Genomic DNA, 17,556 nt, shown 5'->3' with positions numbered 1-17,556 from the left:
TTGTTTTTGGTTCTGTTTATGTGGTGAATTACGTTTATAGACTTGCGTATGTTGAACCAGCCTTGCATCCCCGGGATGAATCCTACTTGATCATGATGAATAAGTTTTTTGATTTGCTGTTGCAATCGGCTTGCCAATATTTTATTGAAGATTTTTGCATCTATGTTCATCATGGATATTGGCCTGAAGTTTTCTTTTCTTGTTGGGTCTCTGCTGGGTTTTGGTATCAGAATGATGTTGGTCTCGTAAAATGATTTGGGAAGGCTCGCTTCTTTTTGGATTGTCTGAAATAGTTTTAGAAGGAATGATACCAGCTCCTCTTTGTGTGTCTGGTAGAATTCGGCTGTGAATCTGTCTGGACCTGGGCTTTTTTTGAGTGGTAGGCTCTTAACTGCTGCCTCGACTTCTGACCTTGTTATTGGTCTATTCATAGTTTCAGCTTTCTCCTGGTTTAGGCTTGGGAGGATGCAGGAGTCCAGGAATTTATCCATTTCTTCCAGGTTTACTAGTTTATGTGCATAGAGTTGTTTGTAATATTCTCTGATGATGGTTTGAATTTCTGTGGAGTCTGTGGTGATTTCCCCTTTATCATTTTTTATTGCATCTATTTGGTTATTCTTTTATTTTTAAGCAATCTGGCTAGTGGTCTGTCTATTTTGTTGATCTTTTCAAAAAACCAGCTCTTGGATTTATTGATTTTTTGAAGGGTTTTTCGTGTCTCAATCTCCTTCAGCTCAGCTCTGATCTTAGTTATTTCTTGTCTTCTGCTGGGTTTTGAGTGTTTTTGATCTTGCTCCTCTAGCTCTTTCAATTTTGACGATAGGGTGTCAATTTTGGATCTCTCCATTCTCCTCATATGGGCACTTATTGCTATATACTTTCCTCTAGAGACTGCTTTAAATGTGTCCCAGAGGTTCTGGCATGTTGTGTCTTCATTCTCATTGGTTTCGAAGAACTTCTCTATTTCTGACTTCATTTCATTGTTTACCAGTCAACATTCAAGAGCCAGTTGTTCAGTTTCCATGAAGCTGTGCGGTTCTGGGTCGGTTTCTGTATTCGGAGTTCTAACTTGATTGCACTATGGTCTGAGAGGCTGTTTGTTATGATTTCAGTTGTTTTGCATTTGTTGAGCAGTGCTTTACTTCCAATTATGTGGTCAATTTTAGAGTAGGTGTGATGTGGTGCTGAGAAGAATGTGTATTCTGTGGATTTGGGGTGGAGAGTTCTGTAAATGTCTATCAGGTTTGCTTGCTCCAGGTCTGAGTTCAAGCCCTGGATATCCTTGTTGATTTTCTGTCTGGTTGATCTGTCTAATATTGACAGTGGAGTGTTAAAGTCTCACACTATTATTGTGTGGGAGTCTAAGTCTCTTTGTAAGTCATTAAGAACTTGCCTTATGTATATGGGTGCTCCTGCATTGGGTCCATATATGTTCAGGATCGTTAGCTCTTCTTGTTGTATCGATCCTTTTACCATTATGTAATGGCCTTCTTTGTCTCTTTTGATCTTTGTTGCTTTAAAGTCTATTTTATCAGAGATGAGAATTGCAACTCCTGCTTTTTTTTGCTCTCCATTTGCTTGGTAAATCTTCCTCTATCCCTTTATTTTGAGCCTTTGTGTATCCTTGCATGTGAGATGGGTTTCCTGGATACAGCACACTGATGGGTTTTGTATTTTTATCCAATTTTCCAGTCTGTGTCTTTTGATTGGTGCATTTAGTCCATTTACATTTAGGGTTAATATTGTTATGTGTGAATTTGATACTGCCATTTTGATGCTAAGTGGCTGTTTTGCCTGTTAGTTGTTGTAGATTCTTCATTATGTTGATGCTCTTTAGCATTTAGTGTGATTTTGGAATGGCTGGTACTGGTTGTTTCTTTCTATGTGTAGTGCCTCTTTTAGGAGCTCTTGTAAAGCAGGCCTGGTGGTGACAAAATCTCTGAGTACTTGCTTGTTCGCAAAGGATTTTATTTTTCCTTCACTTCTGAAGCTCAGTTTGGCTGGATATGAAATTCTGGGTTGAAAGTTCTTTTCTTTAAGAATGTTGAATATTGGCCCCCACTCTCTTCAGGCTTGTAGTGTTTCTGCCAAGAGATCTGCTGTGAGTCTGATGGGCTTCCCTTTGTGGGTGACCCGACCTTTCTCTCTGGCTGCCTTTAGTATTTTCTCCTTTATTTCAACCTTGTTGAATCTGATGATTATGTGCCTTGGGGTTGCTCTTCTTGCGGAATATCTTTGTGGTGTTCTCTGTATTTCCTGTATTTGAGTGTTGGCCTGTCTTGCTAGGTGGGGGAAATTTTCCTGGATGATGTCCTGAAGAGTATTTTCCAGCTTGGATTCATTCTCTTCATCCTCTTCTGGTACACCTATCAAACATAGGTTAGGTCTTTTCACATAGTCCCACATTTCTTGGAGACTTTGTTCATTCCTTTTTGCACTTTTTTCTCTAATCTTGGTTTCTCGTTTTATTTCATTGAGTTGGTCTTCGACTTCAGATATTCTTTCTTCTGCTTGGTCAATTCGGCTATTGAAACTTGTTTTTGCTTCGCGAAGTTCTCGTATTGTGTTTTTCAGCTCCTTTAATTCATTCATATTCCTCTCTAAGTTATCCATTCTTGTTATCATTTCCTCATATCTTTTTTCAAGTTCCTTAGTTTCTTTGCATTGATTTAATACATGTTCTTTTAGCTCACAAAAGTTTCTCACTATCCACCTTCTGAAGTCTAATTCCGTCATTTCGTCACAGTCATTCTCCGTCCAGCTTTGTTCCCTTGCTGGTGAGGAGTTTTGTTCCTTTCTAGGAGGCGAGGTGTTCTGATTTCGGGTGTTTTCCTCCTTTTTTCACTGGTTTCTTCCCATCTTTGTGGATTTATCCGCTTGTCGTCTGCGTAGTTGCTGAGTTTTCGATTGGGTCTCTGAGTGGACACCCAGATAGTTGATGATGAAGTCTTTCTGTTACTTGGTTTTCCTTCTACCAGTCTAGCCCCTTCGCTGTACGACTGCTGAGGTCCACTCCAGACCCTGCTTGTCTGGGGTGCACCTCTAGCAGCTGTGGCACAGTGAGGGATGCTACCAGTTTCTTTTTCTGCTATCTTTGTCCCAGGATGATGCCTGCCAAATGTCAGTCTTTTGGATATAGAGGGGTCAGGGAGCTGCTTGAGGAGACAGTCTGTACTTTATAGGAACTCAGTTGCTGAGCTGTGATCTCTGTTGTTCATTCAGGGCTGTTAGGCTGCTATGTTTGATTCTGCTGCAACAGAGCTCATTAAAAAAACCCTTTTTTTCTCAAATGCTCTGTGTTGGGGGGTTCGGGCTTTATTTTTGGATGTTCGTTGAGGTGTCCTGCCCAGCTAGGAGGCAGACTAGCCACTGTTTGCCTGCCGAGGCTCCGCCCTGCTGTTGTGAGGCTCGCCCTGTTGGGGCAGGTTCTGCTGTTCTGCTGTGGTTTCCGCCATGCCCTGAGGCGGAGTCTCTCTGTTGTAGCGGGTTGCCTTGGGAACGGCAGGCTGCGTCAGCAGTGGGCGTGTATCTCAGTAGGGACGGGTTGCCTCGCCAACAGCTGGCTGCCTCAGCAGTGGGCGTGTATCTCAGTTGGGGCGGGTTGCCTCGGTAATGGTGGACGCCCCTCCCCCACAGAGCATCTCAGACCGACTGCACGGGGATCGCTTGAAATCGCGGTCTTGTTCTTCCCACTGGGCTAGCCCAAAGGCTCTGTCCCTGCAATCCCCTGGGCGGGCCCACTGTCCAAGTCTCGCTCAGTCTCAAGTCCAGCCCTCTCAAGTCTCAGATTGCCGGCTCAACAGGGCACCCGGACAAGCGCACCCTGTGGGGAGTGATGGGCAGGGCCGGCCGCCACCACCCTGGCTGCTGGCTCCGCCAGGCAGAGGCACTGCCAGGCGTCCAGCGTCTCCCCTATACTTGGGAATCTCCCCATTCCATGGGCAACAAAGTTCAGTCTGGAAATGCAGCTCCAACTCACCTCTCCGCAGACTCAAAGAGAGCTCCAATCGTGTCTATTTTCATACCAATATCATGTTGCTTTGGTTACTATAGCCTTGTAATATATTTTGAAGTCAGGTAGTGTAATGCCTACAGCTTAGTTCTGGTTGGTCAAGATTACTTTGGCTATTCAGGACCTTTTATGGTTCCATACAAATTTTAGGATTAAAAAAAATATTCTGTGAAGAAGGATGGTATTTTGATAGGGATTGCACTGCATCTATACATTGCTTTGGGCAATATGGTCATTTTAACAATATTAATTCTTTTGATCTATGAGCACAGTACGTTTTTCCATTTATTTGTGTCATCTTCAACTTCTTTCATCAGTGTTTTATAGTTTTCGTTAGAGAGATCTTTCACCTTCTTGGTTAAATGCATTTCTAGGTGTTTTTTTCTTTTTTTGATATGGAGTTCCATTCTTTTTGCCCAGGCTGGAGTGCAATGGCATGATCTCAGCTCACTGACGCAACTTCTGCCTCCTGGGTTCAAGTGATTCTCCTGCCTCACCTCCCGAGTAACTGGGATTACAGGCATGTGCTACCGCACCTGGTTAATTTTGTATTTTTAGTAGAGACAGGGTTTCTCCATGTTGGTCAGGCTGGTCTTGAACTCCTGACTTCAGGTGATCTGCCCATCTCAGCCTCCCAAAGTGTTGGGATTAAAGGCGTGAGCCACTGTGCCTGGCTTCCCAGGTATTTTATAGCTATTGTAAATGGCATTGCCTACTTGATTTCATTCTCCAATAGATCATTATTGGTATATAGAAATGCTATTGATTTTTGTGCAATGATTTTCTATCCTGCAACTTTAGTACACTCTTTTATCAAATCTAAGTTTTCTTGGAATCTTTAGATTTTTCTGAGTATAAAATCTATCATCAGCAAAGAAGGACAATTTGACTTTCACTTTTCCAGTTTGAATGCCTTTTATTTCTTCTCTTGCTTCACTGCTCTGGCTAGCACTTTCAGTACTATACTGAATAAGAGTGGGGAAAATGGGAATCCTTGTTTTGTTTCAGTTCTTGGAGGGAATGCTTTCAACGTTTCCCCATTCAGTATGATTTCGGCTGTGGGTTTGTTACATATGGCCTTTATTGGTTTGAGGTATGTTCCTTCTATGCCTAGTTTGTTGAGGGTTTTTATCATGAAGGGATGCTGTATTTTATCCAATCGTTTCTTTGCATCTATTGAGATGATGATATGGGTTTTTGTCCTTAATTTTGTTGATGTGATGTATCACATTTAATCATTTGTGCATGTTAAATTAACCTTGCATTCCCGGGATAAATCCCATTTGATCATGGTGTATTATCTTTTGGATACGCTATTGGATTTGATTTGCTAGCATTTTGTTGAGGATTTCTGTACCTATGCTCATCAGGGACACTGGCCTGTAGTTTCTTTTTTTGCTGCATCCTTGTCTGGTATTGGCATCGGGCTGATAGTGACCTCATAGAATGGGTTAGGGAAAGTTCCCTCCTCCTCCTCAATTTTTTGGAACAGTTTCAGGACGATTGGTATTAGTTCTTCTTTGTATATTTGGTTTTGTATGTTTGTGTGTCTGGATTTGAATTCATCTGGTCTTGAGCTTTTTTGTTGTTGAGAGTTTTTTTTTTTTAAATTACTGATTTGAGTTTATTAATTGTTATTGGTCTGTTCAGGACCTCTATTTCTTCCTGGTTCAATTTCACAACCTTGTATGTTTCCAGGAAATTATCCATTTCTTCTAGGTTTTCTAGTTGGTGAGCATATAATTGTTCACAATAGTCTCTAATGGTTTTTCATATATCTGTGGTATCAACTGTAATGTCTCCTTTTTCATTTCTGATTTTATTTGGGTCTTTTCTTGGTTAGTTTGGCTAGTGGTTTATCTATTTTGCTTATGTTTTTGAAGAAGAACCGACTTTTTGTTTTGTCGATCCTTTGCATTTTTTATTTCTTAGTCTCTATTTCATTTAGTTCTGCTCTGATCTTAACTCTTTCTTTTCTTCTGCTAATTTTGGGTTTGGTTGTTCCTTCCTTTTGCAGCTTCCTGAGGTGCACTGTTAATATTGTTAATTTGTAATCTTTCCACTTTTTTGGATATTGGCATTTATTGCTATAAACTTCCTTCTTAGCACTGCTTTTGCTATATCCCACAGGTTTTGGTATGTTGTGTTTCCATCTTCATTTGTTTCAAGTTTTTGATTTCCACTATAATTTTTCATTGACCCAATGGTTACTTGGGAGTGTGTTCTTTAATTTCTATTTATTTGTATAGTTTCCAAGTTCCTCTTGGTATTGATTTCTGGTTTTATTCCACTGTGGTCTGAAAAGATGCCTGATACGATTTCAAGTTCTAAAAATTTGTTGGGCCAGGTGGGGTGGCTCATGCCTGTAATTTCAGGACTTTGGGAGGCCAAGGTGAGCAGAAGGAGTTTGAGACCAGCCTGGGTAACATAAAAAAAACCCGTCTCTACAAAACAAAAACAAAAAACAAAAAACGCCGGGCATGGTGGCACATGCCTGTAGTCCCAGCCACTTGGGAGGCTAAGGCAGGAGAATTGCTAGAGCTTGGGAACTCAAAGCTGTAGTGAGCCATGACCATGTCACTGTGCTGCAGCCTGGATGACAGAGTGAAATCCTGTCTCTAAAAAAAATTTTTGTTGATACCTGTTTTGTGGCTTAACATATGGTCTATCCTAGAGAATGTTCCATGTTCTGATGAAAAGAATGTGTATTCTGCAGTTGAGTAGATTCTGAAGCTCTGTTAGGTCCATCTGGTCTAAAGTCCAGTTTAAATGCAATGTTTCTTTGTTGACTTTCTGTCTAGATGATCTGTTTAATGCTGAGAGTGGGATGTTGAAGTCCTCCACTATTCTTATATTGTAGTGTCTCTCTTCAGATTTAGTCATTTTAGGAATCTAGTTGTTCTAGTGTTGGGTACATGTATATTTAGAACTGTTAGATCCTCTTGCTAGATTGATTCCTTTATCATTACATAATGACCTTCTTTGTCTTTTTTTCTCCCTGTTGTTCTTGATGTAAAGTCTGTTTTATCTGATATAAGGACAGTTATTCCTGTTTGCTTTTGATTTTTGTTTGTGTGGATTATCTCGTCTTTTTACTTTCAGTCTGTATGTGTTTACTGCTAAGGTGAGTTTCTTGTAAGCAGTATACAGTTGGATCAAGTTTTTTTTTTAAAAATCCATTCAGCCATTCTGTATTTTTTTAACTGGATAATTTAATCCATTTATGTTTAAGGCTATTACTGACATATGAAGGTTTGTTCTTGTCATATTGTTAATTGTTTTCTAGTTGTTTTATATACTCTTTTTTCATTTCCTTTTCTCTTACTAATTGTGGCGGTTTAGTGAATTTTTGTAGTGGTACTATTTTCGTCCTTTCTTCTCTTTGTGTGATTGCTTTACCAGTGAATTTTATACTTTTGTGTGTTTTCATGATGGTAACTGTCATCCTTTGTTTTCAGGTTTAGGACTCCCTTGAACATTTCTTGTGGCTGTAGCCTGTGGTAACAAGCAAATTCCCTTAGCATTTGCATGTCTTGGAAAGACTTTATTTCTCTGTCATTCACAAAGGTTAATTTTACTGGATAGAAGTATTCTTGGCCAGTTTTTCTTTTTGTACTTTGAATATTATCATCCCACTGTCTTCTGGCCTGTAAAGTTTCTGCTGAGAAATCCACTGTTAGTCTGATGGGGTTCCTTTTATAGGTGACTAGATGCTTTCCTTTTACAGTTTTAAGGATTTGCTCTTTAAGTTTTTCTTTACATAGTCAGACTATAATGTGCCATGGAGAAGACCTTTCTGCATTGTTATTTTCCGAGGGATCAATGAGTTTCCTGTATCCGAATGTCTACATTTGAGATAAATGGGAACTTTCAATGTATTATTTCTGTAAATGGGCTTTCTAATCCTTACTTTGTCTCTTTGTTCCCATGGATGCTCAATCACTTTATTTTGTTTCATGTGTCATGAAGGCTGTCATTCTTTCTTATTCTTTCAAAATTTTTTTTGTCTGATTAGATTGTTTCAAAAAGTCCTAATTTCAAGTTCTGAGATTCTTTCTTCTGCCTGATCTAGATTACCGTTGAAGCTTTGAAATGTATTTTGTATTACCCTCAATGAATTCTTCAGTTCTAGAATTTCTATTTTTTAAAATCTCTTTTGGTAAATTTCTTATTCATATCCTGAATTGTCTGACTTCTTTGTATTGTTTTTCAGATTTCTCTTATAACACACTGAGCTGCTTTAAAAGCAATATTTTGAATTCTTTATCTGGGATTTTGGAAAAAAATTTTTTTGAATAAGCTCTATGGCTGGAGATTTACTGTGTTCCTTTGGTGTTCTATTTTCTTGCTTCTTCATGTTTCCCATGGCCTTATGGTGATATCTGCACATCCAGCTTAATAGTTGCTTCTTCCTATTTTTGAATTTACTTTTGTAGGGGAGGCCTTTTTCCTGAAGAAGTATTTGTGGTATTGGGTGGGTAGGGCACTTTGGCTTTGATTCTGGATGTATGCAGTAGGTACTCTCTATTATTTCTTTGGTTATAAGTAGCATTAGTGCTTTCTATAATTTTCTTGTTGGCGGGTTAGGGTGCAGTTATTAGTGGAAGCTGTAGTGAATTTGTGGTGGAAGCTGGGAAGCCAGGTAGGTCTCAGCCTTCAGGCCCAGTAGTGGCAATGGTGGGATGAATGTGCCTGTCTTTGTACCCCAGCATGGTGTAGGCTGGCACTTGTATTGGAAGTTATGAACAAGCTGATTCTTGGTCCTCCAGCTGGTTTGCACATATGCTGGTAATAGCAGCAGTGGGCTGGGTGGGTGAACATGTGGTGTGGGTGATGGAAGTAGCAGTGGTAGGATGACCCTCTGGGTCTTGAGTGTGCAGGCTGGTAGTGGTGGCAGCTGCGGTGTGAGATCACTGCCCACTGCCCCGACATGCTGCTTTCAGGCTCTTCTGCTCTCTACAGTAGCAACAGCATAGGCCATGCAGAGGTGAGGAGGAATCCTCACCCTTTATGCCTGAGCCTGGGCATGGAGGCCATGCTATCAGTGGGGCCGCACTTGCTAGTCACAGCCCCAGACAGGCAGCCCTCTGGCTCACCTGCCCCAGTGTCTGCCAATGGCAGCAGGAATGTTTATGCTTAAGGGGGAGGAGGGGCCCTGTTCTCTGTTCATGAGCCTGAGCACAGAGAGTACTCTCCCAGTGTGACAGGATTTCATTCTCTACTCACAAAGCTGAGCAGAGAGTCTGTGTCACTGCTGGGGGTAAGGTCACTTCTGACAGCCCCACACAGGAAGCTCTTAGGTCTGGAAAGCATGTGCTTTGGTGTCCTTTGTCCTATGGGCTTTTTGCTGTGCTCCACCATCCTTTACCCAGGGAGTAGTACGCCCTGTGGGATAGAGTATTGAGGACCCTGTAGCACCTTTGGTCAGGCCAGAGCTGTGTCACTGCAGCTCTCTGAGCGGACACTGGGGTATGTCAGCAGGAGCTCCCAGGATGTAGAGATACAAGGGCTGTGGTTTCCAGGGCAGATGCAGTCCTGTGATGGCTACACTCCTCAAATGGTACCCTGCTGCAGCTGTTCAGGTCTGGAAGGGTAAGTGACCCAGCACAAGCTCCCTGGCTGGTGCAATGCCTTTGCAAGTTCTTCAAATCACTGCTCATGCTAATGTTAAGAGTTGGTAAGGGTGGAAAAACTTTCACGTGGTTTAGATTGCAGTAGTCTGTGGCAGGCATGTGAACTGCCTAAGTTTTCCCATTTACCCTCTTCTCTGCAATACTGAGCCCCTCTGAGCTCCTGGCCAATCTTGGCTGAGCTGGCTGCTTGCTTCCTTCTCTTTCTGTGCCTGAAATGTTGCCTTTGAGTTCTCCATAGGACTCAAGTGCTCTCTTCTAGATATTCTATTTGAGGTATAAGATTATCTATTCATAATTTTGGTTCTTCTTTCAGGAAAGGGCAGGTGTCTGATGTCTTCAGTCAGCCATTTGACTTACTCTTTTTCTACCATCCCATTTTAATTCACTGTTTAGCACATATCACAACTTGATTTTTTTGACATGTGTATTTGTTTTATATATATGTATATACATATATATAAAACAAATACACATGTCAAAAAAATCAAGTTGTGATATGTGCTAAACAACGAATACACACACACACATATATAAAATTGCACTTTAGGTTCTGGGATACATGTGCAGAACATGCAGGATTGTTGCATAGGTACCTACATGGCAATGTGGTTTGCTGCCTCCATTCCCCTGTCAACTATATCTGGCATTTCTCCCCATGTTATCCCTCCCCAACCTCCCTTCCCTCCGCTGTTCCTCCCCTATTCTGTCCCAACAGATCCCAGTGTGTGATGCTCCCCACCCTGTGTCCATGTGTTCTCATTGTTCAACATCCGCCTATGAGTGAGAACATGCGGTGTCTGATTTTCTGTTTGTGTCAGTTTGCTGAGAATGATGGTATCCAGATTCATCCATGTCCCTACAAAGGACACGAACTCATTGTTTTTTTATGGCTGCATAGTATTCCATGGTGTATATGTGCCACATTTTCCGTGTCCAGTCTATCATTGATGGGCATTTGGGTTGGTTCCAGGTCTTTGCTATTGTAAACTGCCACAATGAACATACGTGTGCATATGTCTTTATAATAGAATGATTTATAATCCTTTGGAGATATACCCAGTAATGGGATTGCTGGATCAAATGGAATTTCTATTTCTAGGTCCTTGAGGAATTACCATACTGTCTTCCACAACGGTCGAACAAATTTACACTCCCACCAACAGTGTAAAAGTGTTCCTATTTCTCCACATCCTCTCCAGCATCTGTTGTCACCAGATTTCTTAATGATTGCCATTTTAACTGGCATGAGATGGTATCTCAATGTGGTTTTGATTTGCATTTCTCTAATGACCAGTGATGATGAGCACTTTTTCATATGTTTGTTGGCCTCGTATATGTCTTCTTTTGAAAAGTATCTGTTCATATCCTTCACCCACTTTTGAAGAGGTTTGTTTGTTTTTTTCTTGCAAATTTGTTTTAGTTCTTTATAGATTTTGGATGTTAGCCCTTTGTCAGATAGGTAGATTGCAAACATTTTTTCCCATTCTGTTGGCTGCTGGTTCACTCGAATGATTGTTTCTTTTGCTATGCAGAAGCTCTGGAGTTTAATTAGATCCCATTTGTCTATTTTGGCTTTTGTTGCCAATGCTTTCGGTGTTTTAGTCATGAAGCCTATGCCTATGTCCTGAATGGTTATGCCTAGGTTTTCTTCTAGGGTTTTTATGGTGTTAGGTCTTATGTTTAAGTCTTTAATCCATCGGGAGTTAATTTTAGTGTAAGGTGTCAGGAAGGCATCCAGTTTCTGCTTTCTGCACATGGCTAGCCAGTTTTCCCAACACCATTTATTAAACAGGAAATCCTTTCCCCATTGCTTGTTTTTGTCAGGTTTGTCAAAGATCAGATGGTTGTAGATGTGTGGTGTTGCCTCCAAGACCTCCATTCTGTTCCATTTGTCTGTATCTCTGTTTTGGTACCAGTACCATGCTGTTTTGATTACTGTAGGCTTGTAGTATAGTTTGAAGTCAGGTAGCGTGATGCCTCCAGCTTTGTTCTTTTTGCTTAGGATTGTCTTGGCTATGTGGGATCTTTTTTGGTTCCATATGAAGTTTAAGGTGTTTTTTTCCAGTTCTGTGGAGAGGGTCATAGGTAGTTTGATGGGGATAGTATTGAATCTATAAATTACTTTGGAGAGTATGGCCATTTTTACAATACTGATTCTTCCTAACCATGAGTATGGAATGTTTCTCCATCTGTTTGTGTCCTCTCTTATTTAGTTGAGCAGTAGTTTGTATTTCTCCTTGAAGAGGTCCTTCACATCCTTTGTTAGTTTTATTCCTAGGTATTTTATTCTCTTTGTAGCAATTGTGAATGGGAGGTTGTTCTTGATTTGGATCTCTTTAAGTCTGTTATTGGTGTATAGGAATGCTTGTGATTTCTGCACACTGATTTTGTATCCTGAGACTTTGCTGAAGTTGCTTATCAGTTTAAGGAGATTTTGGGCTGAGGTGATAGGGTCTTCTAAATATACAATCATGTCATCTGCAAAAAGAGACAATTTGACTTCCTCGTTTCCTAACTGAATACCCTATATTTCTTTTTCTTGCCTGATTGCTCTGGCTAGAACTTCCAGTACTATATTGAATAGGAGTGGTGAGAGAGGGCATCCTTATCTAGTGCCAGACTTCAGAGGGAATGCTTCGTTTTTGCCCATTCAGTATGATATTGGCTGCGGGGTTTCTCATAAATAGCTTTTATTATTTTGAGATACATCCCATGGATACCTAGTTTATTAAGAGTTTTTAGCATAAAGGGCTGTTGAATATTGTTGAAGGCCTTCTCTGCATCTATTGAAATAATCATGTGGTTTTTGTTTTTGGTTCTGTTTAGGTGGTGGATTACATTTATAGACTTGCGTATGTTGAACCAGCCTTGCATCCCGGGATGAAGCCTACTTGATGGTGATGGATAAGCTTTTTGATGTGCTGCTGCAATTGGTTTGCCAGTATTTTATTAAAGATTTTTGCATCCGTGTTCATCATGGATATTGGCCTGTAGTTTTCTTTTTTTGTTGAGTCTCTGCTGGGTTTTGGTATCAGGACAATGTTGGTCTCATAACATGATTTGGGAAGGATTCCCTCTTTTTGGATTGTTTGGAATAGTTTCAGGAGTGGTACCAGCTCCGCTCTGTATGTCTGGTAGAATTCAGCTGTGAACTCATCTGGACCTGGACTTTTTTTGGTTGGTAAGCTCTTAATTGCTGCCTCAACTTTAGCCCTTGTTATTGGTCTATTTGGGGTTTCAATTTCTTCCTGGTTTAGGCTTGGGAGGGTGCAAGTATCCAGGAAATTATCCATTCCTTCCAGGTTTATTGTTTTATGTACATAGAGTTGCTTGTAGTAATCTCTGACGGTAGTCTGTATTTCTGTGGAATCGGTGGTGATATTCCCTTTATTGCTTTTTATTGCATCTATTTGATTCTTCTTTCTTTTCTTTTTTATTAATCTGGTTAGCAGTTTGGTATGTGTATTTGTTTGTTCATTTATTGCTTATCTCTTCCCTCTAAAATGCAAGATTTCATGTGAGCAGGAACCTTATCTGTCTTCTTCCCTTCAATACTGCCTAGGTTTAGAAAGGTACTTGGTACATAGTATATGTACAACTAATAATTACTGAATGAATGAGTTCGGAGCCATTATGAAGAGCAGCTTTTTAAAGGACTGTGCTAGGTGTTCGTGTATAAGAGTTGGGGGTTGGGGTAGGCAGAGAACGGATGGATGATTAAAAAGATAGCGTGAAACTAAAAATGCTAGTAAATCAAATTAACTAAAATTTTTTGTATCATTTTCAGAATATTAGGCAAGTCATCACTCTATCATTGATTCTACTTTTCTGTACCTCTTCATTTTTTCCATCAAGGCAACAGTATAAATGAAATCTGCTTAGAATCCAAACAATACCAATACATTCCTCTTTTTAAAATATTTCATTATTGCGAAAGGAAAAATCCAAGTGGCTACTTTCAACATTCTAAATAGTTCCCTTTCTTGATGACACAGGGCCCCAATTCATCTGCTAGAGTCATCCAATGGTTACAGTGTGAATTCACAACAATACAAGAAGCTGAAGATAACATCGCCAATAGGTACAAAGAAAGTCATCTCTACCAGGCCTCTAGCCATCAAAGCCGTGACCTTTATCAAGTAGATCTAGCAGCTGTGGTGAGGAAAAATGAGTTTGAGAGTTTGACTGACTCCTAGGTCATTCACTTATTAGTTTTATGACTGTAGGCAAATTGTTTCACCTCACTGAGCCGAAGCTTACCTCATCTGTATCATGAAAATAATATTACCTAATTAATGCATTCAGTAAATATTTATTGAGCACTTACTATAATGCTAGGAACTGGAAATAAAGTAGTGATTAAGACACTGTTCCTGCCCTTCAGAAGCTTACAAATAAGTAGAAAATAAGAATAAAGGGTTCTCTCAGAGTACCTAACCTGCTTTTGGTATACGAATGGTTCTGAGAATGAAATGAGTCAAGTATACACATGAAACACCTACGGCAGTAGTAGGCACACAGTATGTGCCCGTGGTCACACAGCAGTGAGTGGCAGTGCTTGGACTTAAATCCAAGTTGAGTATTCCCTTTATAATGCCACTTTGTCAAGATTCCCTTGAGAGTCTGTTAAAATGCAGATTCTAAGTCTTACCAAGATCACACACTGAAGACAACACAGCTACCTACAACTAATTCAAAATCTTCAAGTAATTACTATGATGTAAGATAAAAGAATGTCAAGCCAAACTAATAATAGAAGACAGAATTTCTTCGTATTCCATTTAGAATTAGCTGCTATGAGAACCTGCGCTCCTGCCAAACAACTAGAAAACAGGACAAATTATACGAAACAATGGTTTTCAATTATTGTACAACAAACAGTACAGGACCATTAAACCAGAAAGGAGGAAAACAATTGCTCAAGCTTACAGCCCAAAGCAGTTTCCAGATTGTAAGCTAGTAAGGGAAAACCCAAACAAAGCCAAGCAGTCTCACTGAGTTGGACAATAAAAGGTTGAAATCTGGGAAGGCCAAGGCAGCTAAAACTTGTAGTACAGAGTACCAGAGTGTGGGACCTACATAGGAGAGTTCTACAGATCTCCAAGGGAGTCCTCTCCAGTGTTTGTCTGAACAGTGACCTATAAAAGTATGAGAAGAAACTCCCAAGGCTTGGGAAAGAACCACTGAAAAGCAACAGGTCAAATAATTCTTGAAGATTACAAGCTGGAAGTCATTTGTGGAGGAAGTTCATAACACATGGAGCACTGGAGTGTCCTCATAGGGCTAACACTTTAGTACTGGGGCCCAATTACTCCAAAATAAGAGTTGCCGTCTCAGATGAGTCATACTGATCCAACAATTATTCCACTGCAGAAAAGAATAAAATGCACATCAAAAAAAATCAAAATCGGCTGGGCACAGTGGCTCATGCCTATAATCCCAGCACTTTGGGAGGCTGAGGCGGGTGGATCACCTGAGGTTGGGAGTTCAGTACCAGCCTGACCTACATGGAGAAACCTTGTCTCTACTAAAAATACAAAATTAGCTGGGTGTGATAGTGCATGGCTGTAATCCCAGCTACTCTGGAGGCTGAGATTACAGGTGTGAGCCACTGCACCCAGCCCCAAATACACTATTAATAGAAGATTAGGTATCACAGAAGAAAAGGTTAGTGAACTTGAAGATTCTACTTCACACCCACTATCATGGCCAAGATGAAGAAAATGTTAATAGTGTTAGTGAATATACAGAGCAACTGGAATCCTCATACACTGATGTTGACAGCAAAATGCTGTCACTGTCACTTTGGTGAACAGTTTATTAGTTTCTTATAATGTTAAGAATAAACATACTGGCTGGGCATGGTGGCTCACGCCTGTAATCCCAGCACTTTGGGAGGCTGAGGTAGGTGGATCACAAGGTCAGGAGACTGAGATCATCCTGGCTAACATGGTGAAACCCTGTCTCTACTAAAAATACAAAAAATTAGCTGGGTGTGGTGGTACGTGCCTGTAGTCCCAGCTACTTGGGAGGTGGAGGTTGCAGTGAGCCAAGACCCCACCACTGAACTCTAGCCTGTGTGACAGAGCGAGACTCTGTCCAAAAAAAGAAAAAAAAGATACACATAGCATATAACCCAGAAATCCCACTTCTAGGTATGTACCCAAGATAAATAAATAAAAATTCATCTACATAAATACTTTTATAGGAATGTTCATAAGAGCTGTATTCAAAAAAGTCAAATAATGAAAACAACCCAAATGTCCATCAGCTGGTGAATAAACAAACTGTAATAATCCATGAAGTAATATATAGTAAACTAACTGATTTTCAAAATAACATAAATGAATCTCAAAGTCACTATGCTAAATGAAAGAAGCCAGATACAAATAACTTCGTATTATATAATTTCATTTATATGTAATTCTGGAAAATGCAAACAACTGTGAGAGAAAGTAGGCATTAGTTCCCTGGGATGAGAGGTAGGGGGAAGGGACTGATTAGCAGGAGGAATAAAGGAGCTTTTTGTGGTGATGAAAATGTGCTATATATTGGTCATGGGGGTTATATTTGTGTACATGTACACATTTATACAAGAACTCATTGAACTGTCCAGTTAAAATTACTGAATTTTACTGTATGTAAATTATACCTCAGTAAAGCTGATTAAAACATAACTATGTATCAAAATACAAAGAAATATATTTTCCCACTTGCAAATAATAGTTACAAAATAATCTTTCTGTTTGGGTTCACAATATCTTTTCCCCCTTTGTAGGATGATAGTCTCAATAAGCACATACATTAAAAACTCATAATCACGTTTTTCCTATGGAAACAATGTCCTCTATGAGCCTTACCAAAAGTAGTGAGTCCCTGTGAGACAGACGTGAGAACATACATGAGTACAGGAGGCTCTAAGTTGATGATGAAGTTCATATGATCCTGGGTGAGACATTCCAGGAGTGGATAATAGGCCTGGCTCAGTTTCCGGTATTGCTACAACACAGAGATATGCTAAATGTCAAGCCACAGGGAAGAAAAATACATGCTACAGTCCAGTGAAAATTGTCATTTATAATACTAGAAATTGTAAACTTATTTAAACACAAGGTCAATAAATACATAGGGCAAATGACATAATGAGTCCCAATCCAGCTAAAGGGGTTCCGAAGGAATCTCTTGATCTTTTTACCTTATTTGGTTAGCACTTAAAAGTAAAATCCCTGCACTATGACATTTAGAAGACTCTGAATTATTTTTCTGGACTGGAACACTGTAACACTGAACCGTGCTTAACAGTGGCTAGGAAACCTTTTTTTGTTGTTTTTAAACACAAAGAAATTTGCTGCTATAATGGGATTTGGCATTGTAGTCTGCTGTATTAATATAATGCTAATCCATCTAACTAAATAATAATTTGGTAAAGAGCACTTAATATTTACCATATACTACAGGCAAAAGACAAGTGCATGAGAAAGATACCTAAAAAATCTCAAATGCAATCCAAACCAGTATAAAAGAAACATATTTCTAAGACATATTAGAGAAGCTGGGCAAGGAGGTTCATGTTGGTAATTCCAGCTACTTGGGAGGCTGGGGTGGGAGTACAGCCTGGGCAACATAGCAAGACCCTGCCTCTAAAAAAAAAAAAAGATAAACCAGAGGAGCATTTCTTAAAGTGATGTTAAGATTAACTCAATAAGAATCACTTGGGGTACTTGTTAAAAATGCAGTTTCCTGATCCTCACTTCAGACTTACTAAATGACAAACTCTAGTGTAGGCTCTGAAATGTACATTTTAAACACATATGCTAAGAGAGTCTTATGCACCCTCAAGTTTGAGAATTACTGTGTTAAAGATTTGCCTGACCATTAGAAGAAAAAAAATTAGAGAAAATTCTTGGAACC

The 17,556-nt window shown here is 39.9% G+C and overlaps 1 protein-coding gene across 4 annotated transcripts in view; it reads right to left on the bottom strand.

The window, feature by feature from the left end:
- The window catches only part of RANBP17 (RAN binding protein 17), a 438,613-nt gene that overhangs the window by 45,021 nt on the left and 376,036 nt on the right, over positions 1-17,556 (bottom strand). For all 4 annotated transcript variants that reach the window (XM_002744545.7, XM_008990995.5, XM_078365784.1 and 1 more), the window contains one exon: positions 16,506-16,644. In XM_002744545.7, coding sequence (XP_002744591.2) covers positions 16,506-16,644 — 139 coding nt within the window. The remainder of the gene's footprint in view (positions 1-16,505; positions 16,645-17,556) is intronic.

The sequence above is a fragment of the Callithrix jacchus genome, chromosome 2, assembly GCF_049354715.1.
Source record: "Callithrix jacchus isolate 240 chromosome 2, calJac240_pri, whole genome shotgun sequence".
Taxonomy (NCBI): domain Eukaryota; kingdom Metazoa; phylum Chordata; class Mammalia; order Primates; family Cebidae; genus Callithrix; species Callithrix jacchus.
This window is presented reverse-complemented; position numbering and strand designations above follow the sequence as displayed.